Genomic DNA, 16963 nt, shown 5'->3' with positions numbered 1-16963 from the left:
TTCAAACAGGTAGACGTTGGCTTATAGCCAAAATAAACAATGTAAAAACATTTTGTAATTATGTAGGCCACATATTTATGATAATGAGTTGTTGCGCTACAACTGCTGCTCAAGTTGGTGATCATAGTCATCTCAAGTCCAACTTGAAAACGGCGTACACCGTCTGAGAGCAGTCGTAGGATTTCATCTTTCCTGCGCTTACGATGAGATTTGATAAATACCAACTGGTCGTAGAAAAAGAACGTACGCACGACGTACGTATGATTCTCGTCGTACGCTGCTTTGATAAATGAGGGCCACTGTATATAGCCACCTGAACAGCAGCAAGGCCTACAGTAGGCCTACTGTCCATATGCATCAAATACATGTATCTATTCTGTACAGGGGAAGTCACTGTACATACTGTACATGTGAGGCCTATTCTACTGCCTCCAGCATCTACATGAAGAATACACTCTGAGCCAAAGCCAGGGCCGCTGACAGCTTTTATCAGGCCCCAGGGTAAAGTAATCTGAAATGGCCCCCCACACAATATGCACACAATACATGTGATGAGGATCTGGGCCCCCCCCCATCTCCCCGGGCCCGGGACAACTGACCCCTTTGTCCCTGCCTGTCGGCTCCCGTGGCCACGGGAAGCGGAGAGGAGGAGAGTCATGTTAGGCAGGCATGGAAGTAACAGTCGTGTTAGGCAGTCATGGGTGAGCGGTTAGGGCGTCAGACTTGCATCCCAGAGGTTGCCGGTTCGACTCCCGACCCGCCAGGTTGGTGGGGGGAGTAATCAACCAGTGCTCTCCCCCATCCTCCTCCATGACTGAGGTACCCTGAGCATGGTACCGTCCCACTGCATTGGTCCCCATGGGGCGCCACTGAGGGCTGCCCCCTTGCACGGGTGAGGCATAAATGCAATTTCGTTGTGTGCAGTGTTCACTTGTGTGCTGTGGAGTGCTGTGTCACAATGACAATGGGAGTTGGAGTTTGGAGTTTCCCAATGGGCTTACAAGTAACCAGTCAGTCTGGAAGACATACGTACAGTAGACTTTAGAAAAGTGAAAGCCCCCACTGGGAAACTCTAACTCCCATTGTCATTGTGACACACAGCACTCCACAGCACACAAGTGCACACTGTACACAACAAAATTGCATTTATGCCTCACCTGTGTAACTGTAAGGGAGCCCCCAATGGCGCCCCAAGGGAGCAGTGTGGCAGGACAGTACCATGCTCAGGGTACCTCAGTCATGGAGGGGGATGGGGGAGAGAACTGGTTGATTACTCCCCCCATCAACCTGGCGGGTCGGGAGTCGAACCGGCAACCTTTAGGCAACAAGTCTGATGCCCTACCACTTACCCATGACTGGCCAGGACTGCATAGTAACAGATGCATATAAACACACAGCGTATGTCTGCTCCATCAGGCTAGAAGATATACCTGTACGTACACTACAGATGCATATAAACACACAGCGTATGTCTGCTCCATCAGGCTAGAAGATATACCTGTACGTACACTACAGATGCATATAAACACACAGCGTATGTCTGCTCCATCAGGCTAGAAGATATACCTGTACGTACACTACAGATGCATATAAACACACAGCGTATGTCTCCTCCATCAGGCTAGAAGATATACCTGTACGTACACTACATATCCAATCAGGGAAGCAGGCAGGGGAGGGCAACGGGGTCAGGGAACAGGGCGAGAGGGGGCCCAAAATTGGGTCCTCATTACATGCATTGTATGTGTATTGTGTGTGTGTGTGTAGGGGGGGCATTTCAGGAAACTTTGCCCTGGGCCTGTAGATAGCCATCTAGAGTACATGGAAATAGGTGCATATAACACACAGCAGTATGGACCTCCCTCCGCCACTAGAGGTCACTACAGGGCCACCGGGCAAATGACAATCCACACTAGGCCTAGATAAAATTATGTCTGTGATTAGATCAAATAAATAAATAAATGAATAAAACAATAACATGTTGTTGAAAAATACATTTATTGCTTTGTTTCTGACATAATACACATATTATAGTGATCGATATACAACTATTCTTTTTAACATTGTGTTTAGCAGGCTGGAAATTGTCTACAAGGTCTTTACTACCACTGTTTCCTTTGATCTATACTTACAATGAATAAAATAACTCACTGCATCTGTCTACATAGCCCCAGTATCTCAGAGGGCACGGAAATATCTACACTTGAAAGGACCCAGCATGACGAATTGTAGCTGCTACTGTATATGATTGCTCTAAAGTTTAAACCAATCACGTCAGTAAGTGGAGACCATCACCATGATATCTTTCTTCATTCTCTGACCTTATCACAACATTACAATGGAATAAGGCTGGTCCAGTGAGAAATCCTATATTCTCAATGGGCTGGTCTTAAGGGCCGTACACACACGTCGCTGCTAGTTACTCGCTCAGCGAATGAACTCAATAGAAAATGTGTTCCAGCGAGACGAGCAGGCGAGTAGACGAGTACTGTACAAGCGATGCGATGTGGGCGGATCCCGAGTTGAAAATATTTGAACTTCGAGCGAGGCAAGCAAGCGAGTAACAGTGTTGGGAGTAACTCGTTACAAAAGTAACTAATTACTGTAATGCATTACATTTTTGAGTAACGCAGTAATGTAACTGATTACAGGGGAAAAAATCGGTAATATGTCCTCGTTACAATGCAAGTAACTTGCACATTACAACGCATTTTTTTCACCTAAATTTTGTGTGGGTATTTTGTTTTCTTTATACAATGTTCGCGGATCACCGCAAGATCAGCTATTGCCTACGATAGCCTACGTCCGCGCAGAGATTTTAAAGTTTCACGCAGAACGTTGCTTCCTCTTTCACGCTTCATCTCTCGAAATGGCAGGCTGACAAAGGATGATCGATCCAGAAGATCCAGCTTGCTCGTTTTCAAGATGGGTATATGCCCACTACTTTGACTCCATTGAAAATAAGGACGCTAAGAACATAAAGTTAAATGCACACTGTACTTGAAACCCAAACCGCTTTCCACGTCGAAAAACAGTAGCCTACAAACAATGTGACGATATTAAGAGGTGCCATAGCACCACCAAATTAGTCAGGAAAGGAGGGGATGCATCCCATTTGCACGAGACAGGGACACGGCAGGGTAGGCTATCCGACGGGGGGCCTACGTTGCACCCCCCTGACTTTTGTTCAACTAAACATCACTAAAATTGAAATAAATCTATTTGAAATAAAATATTATAGGCCTCTTGGCTCATTAATGCTTATTATATTTCATTGTAGCTTCAGCTGTACTTATCAAGCCTCAACTCCACTATCGTCCTTGGCATTGTTCAACAACGTTTATGACAAAAATCTGGCGCATATAACATAAAAAAAAGACATTGAAAAAAAAATTGGAAATAAAAAAAAAAATCCGACCGGATGATGACCAAACCTGACAACCAACCGGAACAAAACTTTTATTTTTCTTAGGCCTTATTGTATGTGGGTAAGACGCAATTCCTGAAAATGTTGGTTTTCAGTCTGCAGGCTTCCAAAACGACTTGTGGATGGCAGGTGAAAGTCATGCCACCTCATAGATTTGCACTGTAGATAGCCAAATCCTTATTTCCAGTCATTTTGGCTAAAGTAACTAAAAGTAATACAAAAGTAGTGTAATGCCTTACTTTTTAGAAAAAGTAATGTTGTAATGTAAGGCATTACTTTTAAATGACAGTAACATGTAATAAGTAGTGCATTACAGTTTTTGAGTAACTTTCCCAACAGTGGCGAGTAACCAATTGAAATGCAGAGTTCGGTACTTCTTGCCTGTTCATTGGCAGTTAAAGCCGCGGGAACTTTCAGCGAACATTCCATGAAAGAGTGGCAAGTAGGCGAGCAAGCGAAAAGCTGGCAATGTGTGTGTACGCCGCTTTAAGCCTCGTTCACACACGTCGCTGCAAGTTATTCGCTCAGCGAGTTAAGTCAATAGAATGTCTATGTGTGCCAGCGAGACATGAAGGCGAGTAGGCGAGAAGAGTACAGGCGATTCGATGTGTGCGGATGCCGAGTTGAAAATATTTTACATGTAACTTTGAGCGAGGCGAGTAACCAATTGGAATGCAGAGTTCGGTACTTCGCGCCTGTGCATTGGCATTTAAAGCCGCGGGATCGTTTAGCGAACTTTCCATGAGCGAGTGTCTTGTAGGCGAATGAGCGAATAGCGAGTAACTAGCAGTGACGTGTGAACAAGGCTTTATGCTTAAAGGGGTATGCCACTATTTTGGGGATTAATACAGTTAAAAATCGTTTTGAATCCATTTTGAATTTCCAAAAATAGCCATTTTTAGCTGCAAAAATGGCTCTACTTGGACCATACTAGAAAATATTTGTTTATTACTTAGTAAAGTTTCATGTAAAGATCAAATATGGCAATAGGCAGCCCAGTTTCAACGAGCAGCATAGTTGCAGTACTTTTTTTTGACCATTTCCTGCACAGTGTCCCTTTAACATGAAAAATAAGACACTTTACCACCTTTATAGACTCCAGCCAACGATTTAACTGTATGAAGCCCCAAAATAGTGGCATACCCCTTTAAGGAAGGTGCCAGCATTTTAATGTGACATTAACATATCGGGAAGGATAAAGTCATATTCGTGAAACCATTATGACAATGGAGTGACTTCTAACTGCCCACCACAGAGTAATTATAATCAGTGACATTATGCACAAACCAAACCGGTGGGAGTGCCAGGTAATACCATTAGCATATGACTTAAACAGTGCAAGCCAATTAAACGTAAAAAGGCAAGTTGCCCTTCTGCCATAAGTTTGTAAGCTAACTCAACTCAATGCTTTACTAAACTCAAAGTGTTCTCAAGTTGAGTTAACTCACAAACTTAAGGCACCAGGACAGAGTTGCTTCCTATATTCAACTTTTCCACGTTTAACTGGCTGCAATGTTTTACAGTGTGTGTGGTGAACTATCCTCGGTAACTCCAATTACTCCTTCTTCCACAAAAATAGGTCATAGACATGAAACTGACATGAAAGTGCCAGACGAGTGCCGAGTTTGACCATAACCAGGATATGCCTCATATTCGGGGTTCTGAACAGCATATAACACAGCCTATGTGAGACACTAACCATGAGGTGACCAGACGGATAATTTAGCTACAGGAGTCCTGGTGATGATGATGAAGACGATGATGTTGATGGTGATGATAATGGTGAGGATGGTGGTGATGATGTTGATGGTGATGATAATGGTGAGGATGATGGTGATGATGTTGATGGTGATGATGGTGGTGGTAATGATGTTGATTATGACACTGCTGCTGCTGCTGATGATGGTGATGATGACGATGAGTAACAACAGAGACACAAGAGTATTGCCATCAGTAGAAGAAGCGGAGAGGAGGAGTATGATGAGGACGAGGAAGATGATGATGAGGAGGATGATGAGGATGAGGATGAGGAGGAGGATGATGATGATCTGCTCCGCGAGCTACAGGGCGTGGCCGTGGGCCTTGAGGGGCGGGGCACCTCCGGCGGAGACACAATCATGCCCTGGATCTGGAGAGAGAGAGGGGGGGGTGGGGGGGAGATGGCGAGAGAGATAGAGAGAGGGAGAGGGGGAAAGAGAGGGAGGGAGGGGGGGAGATGGCAAGAGAGATAGAGAGAGGGAGAGGGGGGAGAGAGAGAGGGGGGAGGGGGGGAGATGGCGAGAGAGATAGAGAGAGGGAGGGGCGGGGAGAGAGAGGGGGGAGGGGAGGAGAGAGAGAGATAGAGAGAGGGAGAGGGGGGAGAGAGAGGGGGGAGGGGGGGAGATGGCGAGAGAGATAGAGAGAGGGAGAGGGGGGAGAGAGAGAGGGGGGGCGGGTACAGTACGTCTCTTGCTCCAGTAAAACTGCAGATAATGTACATGTCCAAAGCTGCTATGTGCAATATTGGCCCACAGAGGGTGCCAAAACACAGTGCAGGAATTCTGTGGTCCAAAAATACTTGAACTTTGGACAAAATAAAAATTGAAACAAAGTTATTAGTATGATTATAGTGGTTGATGATGATGCTACCTTATTTTATTTTATTTTATTTTATTATTTCTGTAGTTATTAGCTCTTCTCTTACCAACCATTGTCCTGGTCCAACTTGGAGCAGCAGACATTACTACTATTATTATTATTATTATTATTATTACATGTACTATATGTATACATGTATTAATGTGTTTATTGTGTCTCCTCTTACCGACCAGTCATCCAGGTCCCATTTGGAGCAGCGTAATAATATTAATATTAATATTAATAATAATAATAATAATAATAATAATAATAATAATAATAATAATATATACTGTATACTGTATGTATTTATGTGTTTATTGTGTCTCCTCTTACCGTCCAGTCGTCCTGGTCCCATTTGGAGCAGCGGACCTTACTATTATATAATAATAATTATAATAATAATAATCATATTAATAATATATACTGTATGTATTAATGTGTTAATTGTGTCTCCTCCTAAGGGCTCCGCATACTTAACGTGCGCAATTTGGCGCATTTGGCGCGAGAACCATTAAAATGTGGCAGACCATTCATAGTCAAAAGCGCCATTTACAGGCTTTTGCTTGCATTTTCGGAAGTGTGCCCTCTGCTGTTCATGAGAGAAACGGCAGAATCCATCGCAACTCGCAGCGGGAGTTCTAGAGATGTATAAAAATAGAAAGCCAAATACGGCTGCTGTAGGGCTACTGAACGTCTGATTTATGACTTACCACAATGAAACATAGATTTTTGTTGTAGCCTACATTGCCAGATCATTCCAAGACATGTGAGAGCATTGTTCTGGCTGCAGAATTTATAAATAGATCACCAAACACAACGTGCTTCTGAACAAAGTAAACAATTGTTTCACTGAACAACATTTAAGGGAGAAGATAAAATTACTCCCTAAAGATATTTTATTATCCTCAAAATGATGCAGGGTCCATTCTGTAGTACAGTAGCTGTAGCCATATCTCTTCGCAACACCTACTTTGTCTGCCTACCTGCATGGTCTCTGGTGGCGCACGGCAAGTTACAAAAAATGCAGGGTGCACGACCTCGCGCCGCGGCAGCTTGCTGAGGGGCGTGTGACGTCATTTTGAGCGCACGCCATCGTCACGAGGGAGGTATGAATGAGGTTAGCGCCAGTTACGCTAAGTATGAATCCGCCTTTACCGACCACTCATCCTGGTCTATTATTATTATTATTATAAGTATGTACTATATGTATATACATTTACTAATGTGTATATTGTGTCTTTTCTTACCGACCACTCATCCTGGTCTATTATTATTATTATTATTATTATTATTATTATAAGTATGTACTATATGTATATACATTTACTAATGTGTATATTGTGTCTTTTCTTACCGACCACTCCTCCTGGTCTATTATTATTATTATTATAAGTATGTACTATATGTATATACATTTACTAATGTGTATATTGTGTCTTTTCTTACCGACCACTCGTCCTGGTCTATTATTATTATTATTATAAGTATGTACTATATGTATATACATGTACTAATGTGTATATTGTGTCTTTTCTTACCGACCACTCGTCCTGGTCTATTATTATTATTATTATAAGTATGTACTATATGTATATACATGTACTAATGTGTATATTGTGTCTTTTCTTACCGACCACTCGTCCTGGTCTATTATTATTATTATTATAAGTATGTACTATATGTATATACATGTACTAATGTGTATATTGTGTCTTTTCTTACCGACCACTCACCCTGGTCTATTATTATTATTATTATAAGTATGTACTATATGTATATACATGTACTAATGTGTATATTGTGTCTTTTCTTACCGACCACTCATCCTGGTCTATTATTATTATTATTATAAGTATGTACTATATGTATATACATGTACTAATGTGTATATTGTGTCTTTTCTTACCGACCACTCACCCTGGTCTATTATTATTATTATTATAAGTATGTACTATAGGTATGTATATAAATTTACTAATGTGTATATTGTGTCTTTTCTTACCGGCCACTCATCCTGGCCTATTATTATTATTATTATAAGTATGTACTATATGTACATTTACTAATGTGTATATTGTGTCTTTTCTTACCGTATTATTATTATTATAAGTATGTACCATATGTATATACATGTACTAATGTGTATATTGTGTCTTTTCTTACCGTATTATTATTATTATAAGTATGTACTATATGTATATACATGTACTAATGTGTATATTGTGTCTTTTCTTACCGGCCACTCATCCTGGCCTATTATTATTATTATTATAAGTATGTACTATATGTATATACATGTACTAATGTGTATATTGTGTCTTTTCTTACCGACCACTCGTCCTGGTCTATTATTATTATTATTATTATTATTATTATTATTATAAGTATGTACTATATGTGTATATTGTGTCTTTTCTTACCGACCACTCACCCTGGTCTATTATTATTATTATTATTATTATTATTATTATTATTATAAGTATGTACTAATGTGTATATTGTGTCTTTTCTTACCGACCACTCGTCCTGGTCTATTATTATTATTATTATTATTATTATTATTATTATTATAAGTATGTACTATATGTGTATATTGTGTCTTTTCTTACCGACCACTCACCCTGGTCTATTATTATTATTATTATTATTATTATTATTATTATAAGTATGTACTAATGTGTATATTGTCTTTTCTTACCGACCACTCGTCCTGGTCTATTATTATTATTATTATTATTATTATTATTATTATAAGTATGTACTAATGTGTATATTGTGTCTTTTCTTACCGACCACTCGTCCTGGTCTATTATTATTATTATATTGTGTCTTTTCTTACCGTCCACTCATCCTGGTCTATTATTATTATTATTATTATTATTATTATTATTATAAGTATGTACTAATGTGTATATTGTGTCTTTTCTTACCGTCCACTCATCCTGGTCTATTATTATTATTATTATTATAAGTATGTACTAATGTGTATATTGTGTCTTTTCTTACCGACCACTCATCCTGGTCCCATTTGGAGCAGCGCACGTTGACGGGCAGCTGCAGCACGACGTCGTTAAAAGCCCGCCCCCTCTTCCTGGACCAGCGGAACCGGTCCATGGCCTCCGTGAAGGACAGGTTGGTGTAGCGCTTTGGACTCTTAATCACAAACGGCCACGTTCTAAAACACACACACACACACACACACACACACACACACACACACACACACACACACACACCATGGCCTCCGTGAAGGACAGGTTGGTGTAGCGCTTTGGACTCTTAATCACAAACGGCCACGTTCTAAAACACACACACACACACACACACACACACACACACACACACACACACACACACACACCATGGCCTCCGTGAAGGACAGGTTGGTGTAGCGCTTTGGACTCTTAATCACAAACGGCCACGTTCTAAAACACACACACACACACACACACACACACACACACACACACACACACACACACACACCATGGCCTCCGTGAAGGACAGGTTGGTGTAGCGCTTTGGACTCTTAATCACAAACGGCCACGTTCTAAAACACACACACACACACACACACACACACACACACACACCATGGCCTCCGTGAAGGACAGGTTGGTGTAGCGCTTTGGACTCTTAATCACAAACGGCCACGTTCTAAAACACACACACACACACACACACACACACACACACACACACACACACACACACACACACACACACACACACACACACACACACACACACACACACACACACACACACACACACACACACACACACACACACACACACACCATAGCCTCTGTGAAGGACAGGTTGTAGCGCTTTGGTCTCTTAATCATAAACGGCCACGTTCTAAAACAAATGAAGAGAAGGACAGATAAACTCTTTTATATATAGGTATATTTATATTTTTAGGGGTTTCTATGCCTTTATTGGACAGGACAGTTTGAGATGGTGACAGGAAGTGAGTGGGAGGGAGATGGGGGAGGATTGTAGCCTGATTATCATCGACATTCAAATCTGTTCCAGACTTGGTCTGACCAAGAGCATAACAATTAACGTTTCCCAAACGGCACGGTTGACCTGCCTCCCTTGGTTTTTCTTACGGTTGTTTGCTTATCGACAAAGTGGGAGGAGTTCCCGAATTTGCGGGAACTCAGAGAGCACTTGCATTGCTCTTGACCTGACTAGTTGCAATGCTGAAAGTGTTGCGTCACTAGGAGGGCACAGCCTGGCTAGGAGGATTGGGAAATGAGCCAGGCCGGATTCGAACCCGGGTCCCCAGTGTAACAGTGCAGTGCCCTACCGTTTCAGCCATAGCAGGGCCTGATCAATTCTACAATTTGTACATATACAATAGGTAAGGGATGGGCTTTGGAAACTGGTTACAAATACTATCTGTCCGTATCAAATAAACTATAAGTGAACTACATGTAACTAACTTAAGTGTAAAACAACAGTATCTGTAGTGTAAATAACTGTAAACAAAAAAAAGAGATACATTGTGTGTGATGTGTGTGCTTGCATGCATGCAAATGTGTGTGTGTGTGTTTTTTTGTCTGTGCCCGTGTGTGCGTGTAGTGAGATTTGGGTGGGTGGAGGAAAGCGGCTTTGGCTTTGTAACCCAATCTGTTTGGAGTGCCCTCGTCTGAACTTCCCCCAAATCCCCATCATCCCTTTCACCGAGCACAAAGGAGGCTGCGCTCTCTTTGAGTAAACCCAGTCTACTGAGCTCTCTTGGAGGAAACCCAGTCTACTGAGCTCTCTTGGAGGAAACCCAGTCTACTGCGCTCTCTTGGAGTAAACCCAGTCTACTGAGCTCTCTTGGAGCAGCGAGGGAACCGAGGGAATCGAGTCTGCTGGCAGAGCCCTCCTAGACAAGACAAGGTTATTTGAGGGGCAAAAAGGTTAATCTGCAAATGTACACAGTAACACGAAATTGTATAGATGTAGGTCTCTCTCTCCCTCTTTCTCTTTCTCTCTCGCACTCGCTCTCTCTCTCTATTTCTTTTCTGTCTGGCAGGCGGCAGTTAAGTCTGAATGGAGTCATGTGGACAATAAATACGGAGCCTATACTGTAGTATACAGAGTTATACCACGGCAGTCTGGAATCTCCCATTGTGACGCACTAAATTCGGTGTTGATTAACTGTCTATATATGCACACCTGAAGTAATCCCACTATTAGGTCACTTTTCTGACCGCATAACTCCAGTGTATCAATGCGCCCAGGCAAGCACGTTCATAAATTACACACAAAAAAGTTGCAAGCATTACGCGCTGAATTGACACATGTCGCATTGCGCGTCTGGAAACGCCAGCAATGTATAGTGAATCTGGAGCAAATCTTAGTAGGCCTAATCAAATTTCAAACATGTTTATTTCTCCCAACTGACCATCACTCTGTCAACTTTGTGATAGAGAGAGAGAGAGAGAGAGAGATTCCCTGCGCAAAGGGACGCCCGTTTCACGTGGGCGTTCCTTCCACACGAGAGGAGATGTTTCCTGTGGTTGTAGCGTTTATCAGTTGAGAGAGTAGCGTAACTTGTGAAAAGTATGGGATATTTTCGGATCAATAGGCCTAACTATGGGAACGCAGTGAAAAAGAAATCAAGAGGAGTTTCCTGTGGGAGGAGAGCAGATTGTCGAGGTGCCTGTTTTGATAAACTTAATGGCGAGGCGAGGCACTTAGAATGTCGCCAAGATGCACAGGGTATTTTTTTATCTATTGAGATCTATAAATTTGTAGGAATCATGCCAACTATAGCATAATCTTGTGGGCAAGTCAGACGCGCCCATATATCGGATGGGTAGAACATTGAGGCGACTGACTTGACAACCAAATGCGATAGAATTAACGACTGGCTCTTGACTTGACAACCGAATGCGATAGAACTAACAACATTGTCTTGGCCGTAGCAACCTTCAATTTAGAATTAGTAACGGCAGTTCGCCAGAAAGTTATGAAAAGAACCTTCTTGTGGCGGAAGGAAGTATACAGAAAACCTTCGAAATAATTCCTCAAATAAATTTCAGACAGTGTGGCAATCGTGGTATAAGCGGGATAATTGACTTCACGGTGTGCGTATAACAGGGAAAAAAATGCACACCGAGGTGTAACGGCCACTCTGCTTTGCGTCGTGGCCGCATCACCACCTAGGTGTGCATTATTTTTCCTGTTATACGCACACCGTGTCGTCAATTATCCCTTACTTAGGTTATGTCTTCAGTGTTAATAAATATGAAGCTTATAGTGTAGTATGCAGAGTTGTGTCTTGTCTTCACTGTTAATAAATATGAAGCCTATAGTGTAGTATACAGAGTTATGTCTTGTCTCTGTTGTGTCCAATTTCATGTCACTAACGCAGTTCTCGTTCCAGTCAATTATCCTGCATGACGCACGACGCCTAATATGGACCTACCTGCCGGAGAGGGCGTGGCCCAATCGGGATTCCCCAGGATAAAGACGCGGACGCGCAGCGCCTGGAGGCGCGCACAACAAAGACTCTCCATCTTACTATTGTTCCCCTTCCCCTTTCCCCGCGCATTTAGAAATTGTAAAACTTTAATAGGGAATAAACCTTCAAAGATTGAAATTAGACTCTTCTCCTGGAAATCCTTTCTTGCACTCTACAAACTGGTGCCGAAACCCGGGATGAAAGGATCCAATCCATGAAGAAAACAGACGAAGAAGAAACGTGGATTGAAGAATTGTTTGCGAGAAGCTGCAAGAAAGGTTTGAAGTAATGGATCCAGAGAAGCTGAAAAGATTGAAACAGAAGCGCGGAGTGATTCGAGCAGCGACAACCAAACTGACTCAGAAGATTGATGCAGAGTTGCAAAAAGAAGAAAAGAACTTTGGAAGATTGGAAGAACTGCTTGAACAGGTGAGGGATAAAGAACAAATACTCAAAGACTGTGACAAAGATGTTGAAGAAGAAGCAGATGAAGACGATTTGGTACAAGAAATTGCTACAGCAATGGAGTACATGGAAGCAATTAGTTTGCGTAAAACAAGATTGAACCGCGCGTTACGCGCCGAAGAGGAACCTGGACAGTCCAGGCAAAATGCAAATGGGACTGAAACTGCAAATAGGCCAAGAGTGAACACGGTCAAACTTCCCAAATTAGTCATGCAGAAGTTTTCTGGGGAGATTTGTGAGTGGCAAGGATTTTGGAGTCAATACGAAACAACAATTCATGAAACCGAACATTTGAGCAAGACTGACAAATTCAGTTATTTAAAATCATTTTTGTCTGGCACCGCAGCGAGTGCAGTAGCCGGCCTCGCTTTGTCTGATGCAAATTACGACATTGCCATTGATTTGCTCAAAAAACGATTTGGTCGTAAAGATTTAGTAATTAATGCTCACATGAATAAATTGCTAAATATGACTCCAGTAAAACGAGCCAATGATGTGAGCGCATTGCGCAAACTCCATGATGACTGTGAGATACAGGTGCGAAGCCTTGACGCACTTGGCGTGGCATCAGACACTTATGGCAGTTTACTATGCCCAATCTTGTTAAAAATGATCCCCGAAGAAATTGCGCTGGAATTCACCAAATCTGAAGAAGAAAATGTTCTAAAAGCAAAGGAACTGATGAAATTTCTGAAATTAGAAGTGGAGAGTAGAGAAAGAACAGTGAATTTGACTCAGAAGACGGACGTGTCTAAGAATGATTGGAGGAATGCGAACAGTACGTCAGAGCGGAGAACAAGGAAGCCCAATTCAGGAAACATGACCTCGTCAGCCGCAGCATTCCACACTAGTCTCAATCATAGCGACTGTTTGTTTTGTGGCAAGCCTGATCACAGATCTTCTGAATGTAACGAATCCACAGTGGATGTCAGAAGAGAAAAATTGAAACGGTTAGGCAGATGTTTTGTATGTCTTGGCCCCAGACACATTGCGCGTAACTGCAGAGCGCAGGGAATTGAATGTGCACAATGCGGCAGACGACACCACAAAACAGTGTGTAATGCCCAACAGTCAAATCTGACACGAGATATCACGACAGATACAGACACCGCTCAAGCGCAATGTTCAGTCGCGCCAGGTGGAGGGAAAGCGGTACTGTTACAAACAGCAACAATTTGGATAGATGCGCTCAGACAAAGCCAAATTGCCAAATGTTTGTTAGATGGAGGTAGTCAGCGTAGCTTCATTCGAGAAGACATCTCCAAAGCATTGAATCTGCCTGTAGTGGGCACAGAAGTAATTAAATTACATGTATTTGGTTCCACAAACCCCAAAAGAATGATAGCCAGAAAAGTTAAAGCCAATCTGAGAAATCTCAAAACCAACATGTCTGTTCAAGTGGAATTATTGGAAACCCCAAGCGTATGCTCATCTCCTATCAGAATGGCCAGTGAGGAAATTCGGCACTCTCTCGAAGCAGATGGATTGCAAGTCGCGGACCATCCTGTGAGAGGCCTGGAACAGGAAAGCCTCGGACTTCTAATCGGAGGAGACTACTACTGGGACATCGTGACAGGACAGACAAAAAGACTGGAAAATGGACTAGTGGCTGTAGAAAGCAAATTCGGATGGCTGATACAAGGAACGGTCTCAATTCCTGTAATGAGTGTGACAACTGAAACAGTGGACGTGAACATCCTGCACCTCAGTGTTGATGAGGGACAAGCACTGAGTGACCAATTACGCAGTTTCTGGGAAACAGAATCGCTGGGAATTACGGACTTCAAACAGAACCCAGAGACCGACGCACTGTGGAAGTTCGAACAGTCTGTGAAACATCATGAAGGTAGATATGAAGTCAGTTTACCTTGGCGTAACGATAGCATTAATTTGGCAAGTAATTACAGCACTGCTAGAAACCGTTTGAATGGCCTTATAAAACGTTTCCATAACAATGATGAACTGTACACACAGTATGATGGAGTAATTCAAGAGTACTTGGCTGAGGGAATAGTGGAAGAAGTGCCAAATGTAGAAACAGAAAATCAAGTTTACTATTTGCCACATCATCCAGTAATTAAAGAGAACAGGACCACGACAAAGTTGCGCATTGTGTTTGATGCGTCATCCCATGAGAAAGATAGTCGCTCATTAAATGAATGTCTCCATACGGGACCAAATCTGAACCCTGATCTACTCAGTGTCCTGATCAAATTCAGACAGCACAGAGTTGCCATGATGGCTGACATCACGAAAGCCTTCCTACAAATTGGCCTGAATGAGAGAGACCGAGATGTGCTCAGATTCCTCTGGTTCAGAGAGAAACCGAACCCAAATTCAGATCCCAAGTTAGCGACATTGAGAATGACGCGCGTGCCATTTGGTGCGTCATCAAGCCCCTTTCTGTTAGCCGCAACAATCAGACACCACCTGAAGAAATATGAAAAGAAATATCCTGACGAAATCAAAATGCTGGATCAATGCCTGTATGTAGATGATCTGATTACTGGAGCGGATAATGTGGAAACTGCACTGAAATTGTCTCAGACAGCCAAAGAAATAATGTCAAATGCAAGCATGAAATTATGCAAATGGAATACCAATTCATCTGAATTACGACATGAATGGAAACAACGAAATGATGAGGAAACAGTTGAAATCAAAGGCCCAAACCCACTCAAAGTGCTTGGAATAACGTGGAACAGAGATACCGACAAATTCATGTTTGAAACTAACGAATTAATCGAATTCTTGCAGAACAAAAAAGACACGAAAAGAGGAGTGCTGCAGACATCTGCACGCATTTTCGATCCTGTTGGATTTTTGTCTCCATTCACCATTCGAGTCAAATGCCTTTTTCAGGAAATATGGGAGAGAGGAATATCATGGGATGATGAGCTCCCTTTCGATATCATGCAAACCTGGCATCAATGGTGCGCAGAAATCACCCATTTGAAAAACATAACTGTACCACGTCGTTATGACAGTGATGGCAATGACAACGAGAATGAAATGTGTGAAAACCCAGTTCAGTCTGAAGTGCACGTATTCACCGATGCAAGTGAAAAAGCCTACTGTGCTGCAGCTTATCTGCGCTGCGTAAAACAAAACGGAGAGTGCACAGCCAGTTTAATCGCTTCCAAAACCAAGGTTGCACCACTAAAGAAAATGACAATTCCTAGACTGGAGTTAATGGCAGCACTCATTGGAGCGAGACTTGGAAAGTTCATCTCAAACAACCTGAACATAAGCGACAATGACATGCATTACTGGACAGACTCGATGATAACATTCCATTGGATAAGGAGCAGTTCCAAACAGTGGAAACCATTTGTGGAGAATCGAGTGAGCGAAATTCAAAGCCTAACATCACCGGAAAACTGGAAACATTGCATCGGAAAGGAGAACCCAGCTGACCATGGAACTCGTGGAATGAGCGCACGCGCGCTCCAGGAGGATGCGCTGTGGTGGCACGGGCCGGAGTGGCTGAAAGACAGCACGCATGACCAGGAAACCGAATCACAGGTGACAAATGAAAATGATGAAGTGATTGAATATGTCGTTCAAAACACAAAAACTGACACACAGATTGACCCAGACTGTAAAATAACACAGCTGTTTGATTTAAAGAAGTACAGCAGACTCAATAGAGTTTTGAGAATCACCGCATGGATAAAACGCTTTGTGCATAACGCACGGACACAAAACAAAAGAACTGGAGAATTATGCACGGAGGAGATTAAACAAGCAGAACAGCACTGGATCAAACAAACTCAAAGTGACAACTTTTCACAGGAAATCGCCAGCCTGTCGAAAAAGAAAGATATGAACAGACATTCAAAACTCTTATCACTGAAACCATTCCTGGATGAAAGTGGAATTCTGCGTGTCGGAGGAAGATTACAGGAAGCAAACTGGTCTTTCAATCAGAAGCATCCATACATACTGCCAAGCAAGAGCAGGTTTTCGAAACTTTTAATCATGAA

At 42.3% G+C, this 16963-nt stretch overlaps 1 protein-coding gene across 1 annotated transcript in view; it reads right to left on the bottom strand.

Moving 5' to 3' along the window:
• Positions 1-2009: 2009 nt before the first annotated feature.
• moxd1 (monooxygenase, DBH-like 1) overlaps positions 2010-16963 on the bottom strand; it is a 79470-nt gene continuing 64516 nt past the window's right edge. The window contains exons 12-13 of the mRNA XM_063222593.1: positions 9053-9221; positions 2010-5555 (exon numbers count right to left, since the gene is read on the bottom strand). Of these exons, the coding sequence (XP_063078663.1) occupies positions 5304-5555; positions 9053-9221 (421 nt within the window). The 3' untranslated portion in view covers positions 2010-5303. The remainder of the gene's footprint in view (positions 5556-9052; positions 9222-16963) is intronic.

The sequence above is a fragment of the Engraulis encrasicolus genome, chromosome 18 (genome assembly GCF_034702125.1).
Source record: "Engraulis encrasicolus isolate BLACKSEA-1 chromosome 18, IST_EnEncr_1.0, whole genome shotgun sequence".
Classification (NCBI taxonomy): domain Eukaryota; kingdom Metazoa; phylum Chordata; class Actinopteri; order Clupeiformes; family Engraulidae; genus Engraulis; species Engraulis encrasicolus.
The sequence above is the reverse complement of the archived record's forward strand: the minus strand, read 5'-3'. Positions and strand labels throughout refer to the sequence as shown.